The 13,295-nt window shown below is 49.5% G+C and overlaps 1 protein-coding gene across 2 annotated transcripts; it reads right to left on the bottom strand.

The window, feature by feature from the left end:
• Positions 1–2,770: 2,770 nt before the first annotated feature.
• Positions 2,771–6,482, bottom strand: LOC129510803 (antimicrobial peptide NK-lysin-like). Of its 2 annotated transcripts, none has more exons than XM_055327067.1 (5): positions 6,412–6,482; positions 5,774–5,880; positions 5,222–5,305; positions 3,940–4,006; positions 2,771–2,881 (listed from the first exon to the last, which is right to left on the bottom strand). In XM_055327067.1, the coding sequence occupies exons 1-5, from the start codon at positions 6,461–6,463 to the stop codon at positions 2,799–2,801; spliced, it is 393 nt and encodes a 130-aa protein (XP_055183042.1). In that variant the 5' UTR covers positions 6,464–6,482; the 3' UTR covers positions 2,771–2,798. The 2 variants fall into 2 exon arrangements, with proteins under 2 accessions (XP_055183042.1, XP_055183041.1); XM_055327066.1 differs by having other exon boundaries at positions 3,940–4,108.
• Positions 6,483–13,295: the final 6,813 nt, after the last annotated feature.

A 13,295-nucleotide genomic window follows, 5' to 3' on the forward strand; every position in this document is an offset into this window, starting at 1 on the left:
GGTGACCAGAGCTGGCTTGCGCCCTGCCCTTTACTAGCTGTTACCTCTAAGACTGAAGCCACCTTCTTCTGCTCCCACCTTTAGAAGTCCCTGCTCACCCTCCATCATGCCCTGGACCCTTCCTCTCCCTCCCCAAGGCCTCCCCTGTGGTTGTTCCTCGGGTCTCTCCTACGCTGTGGGCCTCGGACCTCTCCCGGGACCATTGTCATCCACCTGGACACACACCTTACACACAGGCTCCACCTCTACTCTCACATGGCCTGCAGCTCTGCCACACTTGGCTCCGACTCTTGACAGGAACCCCCTCCTAAGGCCATCCCCGCCTGCTGACATCACACCCTTCAATCCCAGGGCACATGGCAGTTGTGCACTGAAACCGTCTGACTAAGGTCCCCAAGGCCCAAAAGCACCCAAATCCAGGGACGGAATTTCCTCTTTCTTCTTCTTTTGTACTATCCCAGTGACCCTGGACAAGCTCAGCCATTCCCTAGAGCCTGAAACATTTGGTTCTCTTGGCTCCTTAGCCCCATGTCTGGTTTCCCCTGTGCCACTGGCTGCCTCTCCCCAATCTCCTTGCTGCTTTGCTCCTCCTCCACCACCACCAGCCGCCACAGGTTGACTAGCCCCTCCTGTCCTCAGACAGGAATGTTCTCCTTCTGCACTGTCTCCCTGCCCTTCACACCCAGTTCAAGGACTTCAAATTGGGCTCGGCCCAGACACCCCCTCCCCATCCACCGACCTGCATACGGAATAGACACAGTCTTAGGGTCAAAGAAGAACCCTTCCTCATTCTCTCCAAGTCCACCCATCTAAGTGTCTTTCCCCCCTTAGTACATGTCACACCACCCATCCATGTGCTAAAGGCAAATTACTGCAAGTCTTTTCTCTTTATTTTTAAATCATGTCAGATTTAGGCAAAGCTTGTAAGACTAGAACAAACAGCTCCCGTTCACCTTAACCAGATTCCCCCACTGGTAACATTTTACTACATGTATGTGCTGTGCTGTCTTGTCCTGGTGTTTCTGAGTGTACATGTTACCATTCTCCTAACTCACTGGCAGTGCATTGCAGACGTGATGCCCCACGACCCCCTAATACTTTAGCGTGTGTTTCCTTACAAGAAGGACGCTGTCATTCATAGGGTGGCACTGCCATCCACATCAGGACGCTACCATTGGCACAATATTATCATCCCAGGCTGCAGTGAGTTTCCCAGATTACACCAACCGTGTCTTTTGCAGTCTTGATACACGCCAGGCTCATCTGTTACAATTACATCAAGCATCTTCCTAGTTTTCTTTGAATCGGAAGAGATGCCCCATCCCTTCTCCTCTTTCATGATCTTGGCATTTTGAAGAGTACAGACCAGCTGCTGTGTGGAAAGTCACTGTGGGTTTGTCTGATGTTCCTCAGGGTTAGTGCATGGGCAGGGGAGGGGGCAGAAAACATTAATCACCTGTCTGCCATGTCTCCACTGTCACCCTAACTAATAATGCCATTTAGTAAGTAATTCCCATCTAGTAAATCTTTGTGGAAATACAGTTTGCAACTTTGTCTACATTTATTATCTGGTATTCTGAAGTAACACTTTCCTTTTTCCCTTATTAATTATGACTATTTATATCTATATGGTTCATGGATTCTACGTTACACAATGAGTGACAACCTACTGTTGTCCTTACCCATTTTAATACTCCATTTGCCCCAGATTTCACCATTGAGAGTATCCTTGAACTGCTCTTGGGTTGAATCTTGGTGGATGCACCATTGCTTTTGGTGATGGCCAACATTCACTCCCTCTCTAGTTACCTTCCCTTTCCAGGTACCATGTCCATTCTCCCCTGAGTGACTGAGGAGGATAAACTCCGCTTCCGCACCAGGGGTGTGTCCTGACTTGCCTCATGCTATCCTGTCGCCCATGCCCTTGGAACCGAGGGATGGATTCCAAATAGGTGCCTGGCCTACTCCAGTCAGTGCGAACAGAGATGTCTAATGGGGCTTCTGGAAAAGAAGCCTCCATTCCCCTCACTGGGAGCAGGTACAACGTAGAATCAACAAACACTCTCTTTCTGTCTGGATGACACAGTATGAAATGTCAAGTGTGGACGTGATGAGGCCATTGCTGCTGCCCAGATGGAAGCTAGCCTGAGATCAATCTCACTATACAGAGGTGGGAGGAATGTAGACAATAGCAGAGATAACAGGACTGAAGCCTGGTGACACTACTCATTTCTGGATCATCCTGTGCCTGAAGCCAGCTATGGACTGCATAATGATTTCATTTCATCCAATTTCATCCAATAAATTGTCTTATTCATTTAAGGCTGAAGGACCTAAGATTTCTAATGCTTCCCAAGCAAAACAATCCTAAATATTGAACTTCCCAAAGCAAAGAATGCATTTCAGCTCCTTAGGACCAAGAGCCCTCTTACTACAAGCCTGTTGTTTTCCCCTGCTGGTCTGAGAGCTTCTGGGGTATATTCACTGTGTCCCCGGCTCTGAGAGGAGTGTGTATCTCTAGTGAGGGCATCATAAGCATCTCATGTATATGTGGAAGACCTGCAAACGTTGTCTTGTGCACCGCTACCGCCTCAGCTTCTACAACAGAGTGTGGGACATGCAATAAACATTCAATGAGTCAGTGCATAAGTCACCCAAGCCTGTCTCCGAGCCCCTCCCCTCCAATCCCCCAAAGGAACAAAAGCTGTGGCCAAAAGCTTGCAAGACATTTTATTCTCCTGCCAGGGGATGACACTGCAGGGAGCTAGCTGAGAGAAACTGGAGGGTCCGTCCTGGATTTAGGAAGGCAGGAGCTGGCGGTGCTTGCTGGAGACTCTGTGCTTCTCCCCGGGGTGCAGTAAGGTCCCAGCTCCTTGGACACCTGGAGTGGGGAGAAGAAACAGCTGTGGCAGGGGTGGGGTCCCTGCAAATGTGCACTAGAGCCACCTGCCCCTGCAGATCACACCCAGAGTTACATCCTGGAACCCAATCAGGAGCCTGAGGGTGTTTGGGGTTCTGGAGATGGAAACCACAGGCTCCAATGACAGGAAGTGGTGGGGACCTCGCATTATGAGGTGACCCCAGATCTGCCAGCATCAAGTCCCAAAGCCTCAGTCAAGGCAAGACTGGCTGCCAGAGACACTAAGGGGCCTTTCCTGCCCCCGGTCCCACCACCCTAGCCTGATCTGTGGGCGCAGCCTGGGCAGCCCTGGAGGGAGAGGCTGCAGAGCTTCCCTGCCAGCGGGGTTCCCGAGCCCGGCTCTCGGGCCCCGGGTGTCCTGGGCGAGATGGTGCCTGGTTCCTGTTCCCCAGGAACCGCTGCTGGGCTGGGGACAGGTGTCAGTCAGGCCTCTGTCGTCTATGCCTAGCCCAGGCTGAGGCCACTTCCTTGGTGGTAACCTCCTTACACATAATCATCTCACTCAAGTGTTATTCAAAATAAAAAATCAGGATTATTATCCCCTTCACAGGTAGAGACGCTCAAGTTCACAGGCGTTAAGCTACTTGCTCAAGTGCATGCTGACCAGAGATGGAGCCCTGATGTCACCCACGGTAGCCTGAGAGAAACCCCTGAACCCTTGGGGCACCTGGCTGGCTCAGTGAGTCACCTGGGCCTCTGGCTCTCAGGTTTGTGAGTTGAAACCCCACGATGGATGGAGAGATTACATAAATTTTTTAACTAAATATTTTAAAAGTCCAGATTCTTCATGAGTATTTCACAACCATTCTTGTTACAGCCCACCTGCCCAATTTCTCCAGACTTCCACACAGTGGGGGAGGAATGCATCAGAACAACGGCGCTAGGGGGAACATGTATGAGTTGCTTATGAACTTGTCTATGACAGATGTATTTCCATGTTTTTACACCATGCTACATATAATTGGGGATGAGATCTGGACCCCACAGGAAGGGGTCCCTGCTGTTACCTCTGTACTCACCTACTTGAGGTCTGCACATCCTGAAGGTCACACAGATATCCCTGGAGGGATCACTATTCAGGAAAAACTGGGCAACCCCACACAAAAATCTGGTGAGGATATCTTTGCAGATGTCTTCCACCGCTGGAATCTTTGAGCACACCGCTGTTGTAGCCTTGTCAATGGCTCCCTGAAGTAGCAACAGCACCATGACCAGAGACAAGAATTAGCTGTGCTCTGCCCCAACCACCCCCACGGATCCCTGCAGCTCCTGGGCCAGGGACCCTCTGACTGTGGGCATGCTGGGAGGAGGACCTGGTGCCAGGTGACCATGGAAGCAGAGGCTGGAGAGACCTGGATCGGCCCTCATGCCCAGTCCCAAGGCCCTGATCTGGGCCTGGCCAGGAGGGGATCAGGAGACAAGGACAGTTGGCTCTGTCCTGTGTCAGTCCCTAGTGCATCATCACCCCGGGCCCACTGTCTTTGTATGTGGAGCACAGTGCCCCTGCTGCTACCCCACAATCAGATTCTGTGAACAGAGGCCTCCTGGGTCCCAGGGCTGGCAGGGCACAGGCTCAAGTGGGGTGGGGAAGGTTAGGAGAGAGAGCTTTGAGCCATGGCACGTTCCATTTTGCAGTATCGTCTACTGCCATCGCAGGAGAGAGGCTACAGCTGAGTGCCCAGGGCTGAGGGTGGGCCCTGCAGCACCCAGAAGCTGAGCAGGGTCAGGGAACAGAGGAGAAGGAGGGAGGGAGGGTGAAACGAGGCTTCCTGGGAGGAACACATCCACTAGTTCAGCACTTGCTCAGGGCCAGATGGGGAACTCAGCTTAACCCACCCCTCAGCTCCTTCAAAAAGGACTAAGGAAGTGTTTGGGGGATTAATATCCATCCCATTGCACAGAGAAGGAAACTGAGACTCAGAAAGCATTAGCACTTGGCCCAGCCATGCAGCTAGAGGTGACAGATCTGGGGTTCATCAACCCTGACCCAGATGCCCTTGGATCCAGCCTCATAGGCTCTCCCGTGGGCACATGCAGTTGACCACAGGGGAAAAGTTCCTACCTCTCCTGGCTACAAGTTTCCTTTGACAATGAAAGAGAAAGCATCCTTACCTGCTCCCAGAGCATCCCAATATCAAATGGTTCTCTGTAGTCCCTCCCCAGACACAGGGGGGGGACCTCAGAAACCCTCTTGAGAAGGTCTCACACAAACAAGGATCAGCTTTTCCTCAGGGTCCTGCCCCGAGCCCCTACTATGACCCCGGATGGTCGTTCAGATGGTTCCGCAAATCTGAAGATCACCTGAATCTGGGACGGTCCCACGCAAGTCCTCAGCCAAGTCATTATCATTCGACAAATATCACATTGGTTGAACTGCGGGTCGCCCTGTCAGAAAAAGTAGATCCCCAAAGTGGTTTCTCAGAAATCCCTAGAATCCTGAGCAGAGATTCAGAAAGGAGCCCTTGCATCCTCCTAGGCCAGCAGGATGACCAATGATCTTTCTGTCCTGTAGGGCCTAGGACCAGCTAGCTGACTGGCCCGAGCTCACCTTCCTCGTGGGCTTAGCAGGGTGACGCACCCAGAACCTGTCCCACACCCACTGCACCTTCTCCATTCCAACTCCTGCCCCCCTTGTGTTCTCTGGTCAGACCCCAGAGGGGCCTCTCAGGGGAGGGCCCAGACAGACCAAGGTAGCCCCCCTGAACAGGCACAAGTGCGCACAAGAGCAGCGTCTTCAGCCCACTGCTCTGTCCCCCCTCCCCACCCAAACAGATGTGCAGCTATCGCCTGGTGCTCCCTGGATGCAGAAAACGAGGAGGGGCTCGGGAGGTGAGCAGGGAGCCAGCAAAGAACCTGGGCAGCCTCCTGGGCCAGTCTCCTGAAGAACTGCTCTTCCTGACAAATGTCGGCCTTGGACAGGTCATCATGGTCCTCAGGGATCAGACCAGAATAGGTCAGACCTGCGGAAGAAACAGCATCAGCATGTGTCCACACGTGGAAGAGGAGGGGAAGTCAGAACTCCTGGCTGCTGGGGAGCCCAGGAGGAGGCCAGAGCCCCGGACAGGGGTGGGGCTTGGACAGGGGCCCAGGAGGCCTGTCCTCACACTGCCCTGGGGCTGCCTTGACCCAGGCTCTGTGAAAAGACATGCTTTTAAGACCTTTCTGGAAACGGGAAGAGAAGATAATATCTCTCCAATATTACCATCTGCACAAACCTTTCTGTCTACCAAGGCCTCTATCTCTATTCTCTCTCTTTCTCTCTCTCAAAACACAAAAACAACAGACAAACACACACACACACAAACACACATGCAAATTTTCAGAATGCACTAAAATGAAAAAAATCTCATCCCTTCCCAAGCTTGTCTTTCTTTCCCTCTTACCTTCCGCAAAGACTTCATATTAGGTGATCAAGTCCAAATCACTCTCCAGAACTGTCCCTACCCTCAGCTAAAGAGGACTAGCCAGGATCACATGGGGAATGTCCTTACCTGGGGTGCCCAGGAGCACCGAGGCGAGGAGCAGGAGGGCCCAGGAGGTCATGGCAAGGCAGCTGCTGACACACCCTCAAACCCCTTTATACAGACTGGACACCTCACATCTGACCTTGCCACGTCCTGCTCCTCTTATAGGCCACCTCGCAGGTCCCTGGTTTACCACAAACATCACCAGTTTGTGGAGAAGTGGGGGGAGGAGAGGCTCCACACTATCTCTCTTCCCCTTCTGCCCACACAGAGTGTTCCTAGCTGAGTGCAAGGTGGCTGGAGGGCACAGCTGCCATGATGCCCCCATCCTGCCCCAGATGTGGTCATGGAAGATCCATCCTTGCACCTGAGAGCTCAGGAGGCACCTAGGCCATGAGTATCCCATCCCCCACCCCTTCCCCAACCTCCCAGGAGTTGTGCAGGCGTCCCTCCCCCAGCCATCCCCATTTCCCTGCTCTCCCCCAGCCATTTCAGCCCAGTAGCTCTAGCCGACTCCACCAGATTTAGAGACAGGTGCTCGGGGCAGATGCTGACAGCTCCTCCCAGCCCTGCCTTCTCGGGTGGGGGACACCCAGCATGAGCTCAAGGACTCCCTGTGTCCCCAGCCCCTCACCAGCCTGCTGGCCAGCACCGTGGAGGCAGGCTCTTCCCTCAGAGCCACCTTCAGCCCCGCCTGTCAGGGCCCAGGGCCACAGGGAGACACAGCCCATGGGAAGGAGGTGAGTCCTGGACAGGGGTCTAGGCCCAGCTCCCGGGCCCCTGACTCCCCGTCTGTGCACCAAGATCACGGCCCTCATTGGTAATAACCGTGGCGGCTGCCCACTTAACAGGCAGTATCAGATAAGTAAGAGACCATCCTTTAGGGTAAGTCGGTCCCAGACATTGCGCAGAACATCCTCCTGCTACAGCGTGTGCCCTCCTTACCTGACACCCATATTCAACAAGGCATCCCCTCATTTGTCTGGTGCCTTCACCCACCTCCTTCATGCCTCAGACCAGTACACTGGGTGCAGATAGCAGGGGACCTGACCTCTGCCACCAGGCCTGTGGGGGACACTGCGAGCACCAGAACCCGCCTCCCACCTCCTATTGGGTCTTTTCCCAACCAGCTGCTGAGATGGCACAGTCATCCAGGCAGGACCAGCTGACAGGGTCCCCTCACACCCCCAGCCCTGCATCCCCCTCATTGTGGCTCTGACGACTGCACCTCCTGCCACCTGCCCGGGAACCCCATCGTGGGTCTACAGCCTTGTTCTCTAAATCACTCTACTTTCCTGAACCTATTCAGAGCCCTGCTCTCCACTCAGCCTCTGCTGAGAAGGGAAGAGGGTGGGGTCCCAGGCAAGCAGGCCTCTGACAAGCTGGGGGCTCTAGAGCAAGGGTCTCCATCTCTTGGAGCTTCAGTTTCTTTTCTATCAAAAGGGTAGAGTGTCATTTGTTCATAGGGCTCCCCTGTGGGGTGTCTTTCTTCATGAGGAAGCTTTACAGGCTTCTGTGAGCACTGCTCCTGTGCGAGGGTAACAAGTGCTTTGGGGGGGGGGGGAATGAGGGGCTTCCTGTGCTCAGGAAGGTGCCAGGCTAAGAAGGTGTCCTAGATCTCCTCCCCTTGGGACTCCTAGGCAACCCTATCATTCGAATCTTCTTACCCATTTATTAGCATCAGAAACAGTAGAATGGACATTATGACTGATCTTCCAGGAAGAATAATGGTTATACAGTGAAAATGCTAATAAATTGGACAACTAATGTTGAAATGGACATATCCCTATAAAGACACAAGCTGCCGAAATAGACCGAAAAGAATGGAAAATCCATACGGACCTATAATAAGTAAAGCCATGGAATTAATAATGCAAGCTCTACCCACAAAGAACAGCCCAGGCCAGATATCTTCACAGATGAATTCTACCAAACATCAAAAAAAGAATTAATATCTCTTCTTCCCAAACTCTTCCAAAAACTAGAATAGGATGCCCTGTAGTCAATACCAGAAAAAGGTAGCCCAAGAGTACCAATATCCTATCAATATGGTTGCAGTAATCCTCGACAAAATCCTCACCAGCGTAGAACATATAAAAAGAATTGTACACCATAACCAAGTAGAATTTTTCAGGAATGCAAGATTATTTAACACCTAAAATTCATTCATGTGATTCACTATAGCAATAGAACAAAACATAAAAACCACATGACCCTCTCCATGGACACAAAAGCATCATTTGATTAAACTCAACATCCATTCACATTAAGACACTCACCAACTAGAAATGAAAGGGAAATCCTGCACCTAATAAATTGCATCTATATAATCCCCCGGCTGACATCATACATCTTGATGAAAAACTAAATACTTTCCAACAAAGACCAGGAGCAAGACATGGATGCCTGCTGTCTCTACACCTATTCAGTATTGCACTAATGATACTAGCCAGGAAAATTAAGAAACAAAATGACAAAATACATCTATGAGCAAGGAAGATGTATGCCTATCTCCATTTGCAGATAACATCTCCTGTGTAGGTAAATACTAAAGGATTAAACAAAAAAAGGAATCCTTTCTAAGGTGTATCTAGAAGCCATTAGACCTCCATTATCAAATGATTCAAAGGTGCAACACTAGATTTTCCTAGATCAAAATTCATGCATGGATGGAACTAGGTATTTACCTTTTTTTATGTGAGTAAACTTGATCAGTCTCAATGGCAGGCTGTTTGTGTAATTATTGTAAAATCTCTGTAAAAGCATGCTAGGAGGCTGTTCTTAAAAGTTTCATAACATTTCCACTTGTAAGAACATCCAAACATGTGGACCACTTTTGAGAAAATGCTCTTGTGCTAACCATCTTCTATAAGATCATAAGTAAGAAGGTGCTCACTAAATGGCATTAAAACTCTTAAACAAATGGTGCTGGCAAAACTGGAGAGCCCATGGAAAACACTGAAGGTAGACCTTACTTTCCACCATATATGAAAAGTCACTAGAAATGGATTAAACACCCACGTGTAAGACCCAAAACTACAATATCATTAGACTAAAACGTAAGGAGAAAGCTGCATGACATTGGACTTGGCAATAATATCTTTCTGTCCATTATAGCAAAATGAAAATGCAGCAAAATGGAAAATTTGAATTTCATCAAACATAAGAATTTATGCATCCAATGACACAGTCGGAAGTGACTAGCGATTTTTGGAAGGGTAAAAATATTTACAAATCATTCTCTAATACTGAGCTACATTCCAGGATAATCAACAACAAACATCAAATCACTCAATTTAAAACAGTGAAAAGGACTTTCAATACACTCTCCCTTCAAGATATAGCAATGGCTAAGAAGCATATGAAATGTTGCTCCTCATCAATAATTGTTAGGGAAATGCAAGGCGAAACCACAATGAGGTAGCACCCCATTCCTGATAACTGGGCTCTTATCAAAAAAAAAAAAACCAGAAAATTACAAGAGTTGCTGAAGATGTGGAGAAAGTGTGCACTGTTGTTGTACTATCATAAAACCACTATGTAAAGCAATAAGGTGGTTCCTCAAAAAATTAATAATAGGCTACTACATGCTCCAGCAAGCCCACTTCTGGATATTTATTCACAATATGAGAAAACAGAATCTCAAAGAGGTATTCACACGCTCAGGATCATAGCAGTACTATTCACAATAGCCAAGAGGTGAAAGCAACCCGAATGTCGATGGACACATGATGGATAAATAAAATGCATTATAAATATAAGTGTGTGTGTGTGTTATTAATCTTAAAAAGATAAAATCCTGTTGAATGTCAGAACATGCATAGACTTTGAGGACATTAAACTGAGTGAAATAAGCCAGTCACAAATAGGCAAATACTGTATGATTCCATTTCAATAAGTAGTCTAGAGGTTTCAAATTAATGGAAACATCAAAAAGAATGCTGGTTTCCAGGCTTTGGGTCAAGGGAAAAACGAGAGTCATGGCTAAACAGTGAGTGCAGAGTCTCAGTTCTGTAGGTTAAAAGTCCTGAATGTCTGTGTCACAACAGTGAGAATATACTCAACATTGCTGAGTGGACATTTAAATATTATTAAAATTGTAAATCATGTGTTGTGTGTATTTTACAATGTAAAGAATAGCGATCCCTGAAAAAGGAGGTAGTAGAGCTCACAACTCAATCGCGCAAGCGCTTTTCCTTGGGATAAGCAACAAACCTCTCTGTGCAGCACAAGTGTCTAGGATACTCCTATCTCGTCACGCAGAACACCATGAAGACACGTTCTCAGGACACACAATATAATATTTATAGGTAATTTTTGTTTTATCTTCAAACAGAATTTGGGGTGCTAGACATCTTCATGTGATATTACTAGTATTTGGTAGATTGTCAGTTGCTTGAGGGAAGTGTCTTCCTTCAGGTGTTCCCTATCCTGACAACAGGATGTAACACGGAGCTGGGACTCTGTCCAGAGGTCTGTGAGGTGCCACTGGAAGGTGAGGAGATGTGGTTTGTAGGCTGGAAAGAGCCCAGGGCTGCCCTGTACAGAGGGACCTAGGAGCAAAGGCAGAAGGAAGTCTGAAGACGCCCAAGGAGATGGTTGCAGAGCCTGGCCAGGGCTAAGCTGCTTTGCACTAGGATCAGGCTACTCCACATTGCCAGGAAGGGGGGGGGTCATTCACCCCAGCTGGGGTCAGGGAACTAGGAAGTGGCCAGGAGGGAGGGATGTCACATGACACCAGCTGGCGGCCTGGGTGGCCCAGGTGGGTCACAGAGGAAATGTTAGAGAATTGAGAAGGTCCTGGGGGAGAGAGGGTACCCCAGAGGAGTCTGTATTAGGACGCAAGTGCACGCATGCTCGTCCTGACAGGTGACCAGAGCTGGCTTGCGCCCTGCCCTTTACTAGCTGTTACCTCTAAGACTGAGGCCACCTTCTTCTGCTCCCACCTTTAGAAGTCCCTGCTCACCCTCCATCATGCCCTGGACCCTTCCTCTCCCTCCCCAAGGCCTCCCCTGTGGTTGTTCCTCGGGTCTCTCCTACGCTGTGGGCCTCGGACCTCTCCCGGGACCATTGTCATCCACCTGGACACACACCTTACACACAGGCCCCAACTCTACTCTCACATGGCCTGCAGCTCTGCCACACTTGGCTCCGACTCTTGACAGGAACCCCCTCCTAAGGCCATCCCCGCCTGCTGACATCACACCCTTCAATCCCAGTGCACATGGCAGTTGTGCACTGAAACCATCTGACTAAGGTCCCCAAGGCCCAAAAGCACCCAAATCCAGGGACGGAATTTCCTCTTTCTTCTTCTTTTGTACTATCCCAGTGACCCTGGACAAGCTCAGCCATTCCCTAGAGCCTGAAACATTTGGTTCTCTTGGCTCCTTAGCCCCATGTCTGGTTTCCCCTGTGCCACTGGCTGCCTCTCCCCAATCTCCTTGCTGCTTTGCTCCTCCTCCACCACCACCAGCCGCCACAGGTTGACTAGCCCCTCCTGTCCTCAGACAGGAATGTTCTCCTTCTGCACTGTCTCCCTGCCCTTCACACCCAGTTCAAGGACTTCAAATTGGGCTCGGCCCAGACACCCTCTCCCCATCCACCGACCTGCATACGGAATAGACACAGTCTTAGGGTCAAAGAAGAACCCTTCCTCATTCTCTCCAAGTCCACCCATCTAAGTGTCTTTCCCCCCTTAGTACATGTCACACCACCCATCCATGTGCTAAAGGCAAATTACTGCAAGTCTTTTCTCTTTATTTTTAAATCATGTCAGATTTAGGCAAAGCTTGTAAGACTAGAACAAACAGCTCCCGTTCACCTTAACCAGATTCCCCCACTGGGTACATTTTACTACATGTATGTGCTGTGCTGTCTTGTCCTGGTGTTTCTGAGTGTACATGTTACCATTCTCCTAACTCACTGGCAGTGCATTGCAGACGTGATGCCCCACGACCCCCTAATACTTTAGCGTGTGTTTCCTTACAAGAAGGACGCTGTCATTCATAGGGTGGCACTGCCATCCACATCAGGACGCTACCATTGGCACAATATTATCATCCCAGGCTGCAGTGAGTTTCCCAGATTACACCAACCGTGTCTTTTGCAGTCTTGATACACGCCAGGCTCATCTGTTACAATTACATCAAGCATCTTCCTAGTTTTCTTTGAATCGGAAGAGATGCCCCATCCCTTCTCCTCTTTCATGATCTTGGCATTTTGAAGAGTACAGACCAGCTGCTGTGTGGAAAGTCACTGTGGGTTTGTCTGATGTTCCTCAGGGTTAGTGCATGGGCAGGGGAGGGGGCAGAAAACATTAATCACCTGTCTGCCATGTCTCCAATGTCACCCTAACTAATAATGCGATTTAGTAAGTAATTCCCATCTAGTAAATCTTTGTGGAAATACAGTTTGCAACTTTGTCTACATTTATTATCTGGTATTCTGAAGTAACACTTTCCTTTTTCCCTTATTAATTATGACTATTTATATCTATATGGTTCATGGATTCTACGTTACACAATGAGTGACAACCTACTGTTGTCCTTACCCATTTTAATACTCCATTTGCCCCAGATTTCACCACTGAGAGTATCCTTGAACTGCTCTTGGGTTGAATCTTGGTGGATGCACCATTGCTTTTGGTGATGGCCAACATTCACTCCCTCTCTAGTTACCTTCCCTTTCCAGGTACCATGTCCATTCTCCCCTGAGTGACTGAGGAGGATAAACTCCGCTTCCGCACCAGGGGTGTGTCCTGACTTGCCTCATGCTATCCTGTCGCCCATGCCCTTGGAACCGAGGGATGGATTCCAAATAGGTGCCTGGCCTACTCCAGTCAGTGCGAACAGAGATGTCTAATGGGGCTTCTGGAAAAGAAGCCTCCATTCCCCTCACTGGGAGCAGGTACA

The sequence above is a fragment of the Nyctereutes procyonoides genome, unplaced genomic scaffold (assembly GCF_905146905.1).
Source record: "Nyctereutes procyonoides isolate TBG_1078 unplaced genomic scaffold, NYPRO_anot_genome, whole genome shotgun sequence".
NCBI classification, from domain to species: Eukaryota; Metazoa; Chordata; class Mammalia; order Carnivora; family Canidae; genus Nyctereutes; species Nyctereutes procyonoides.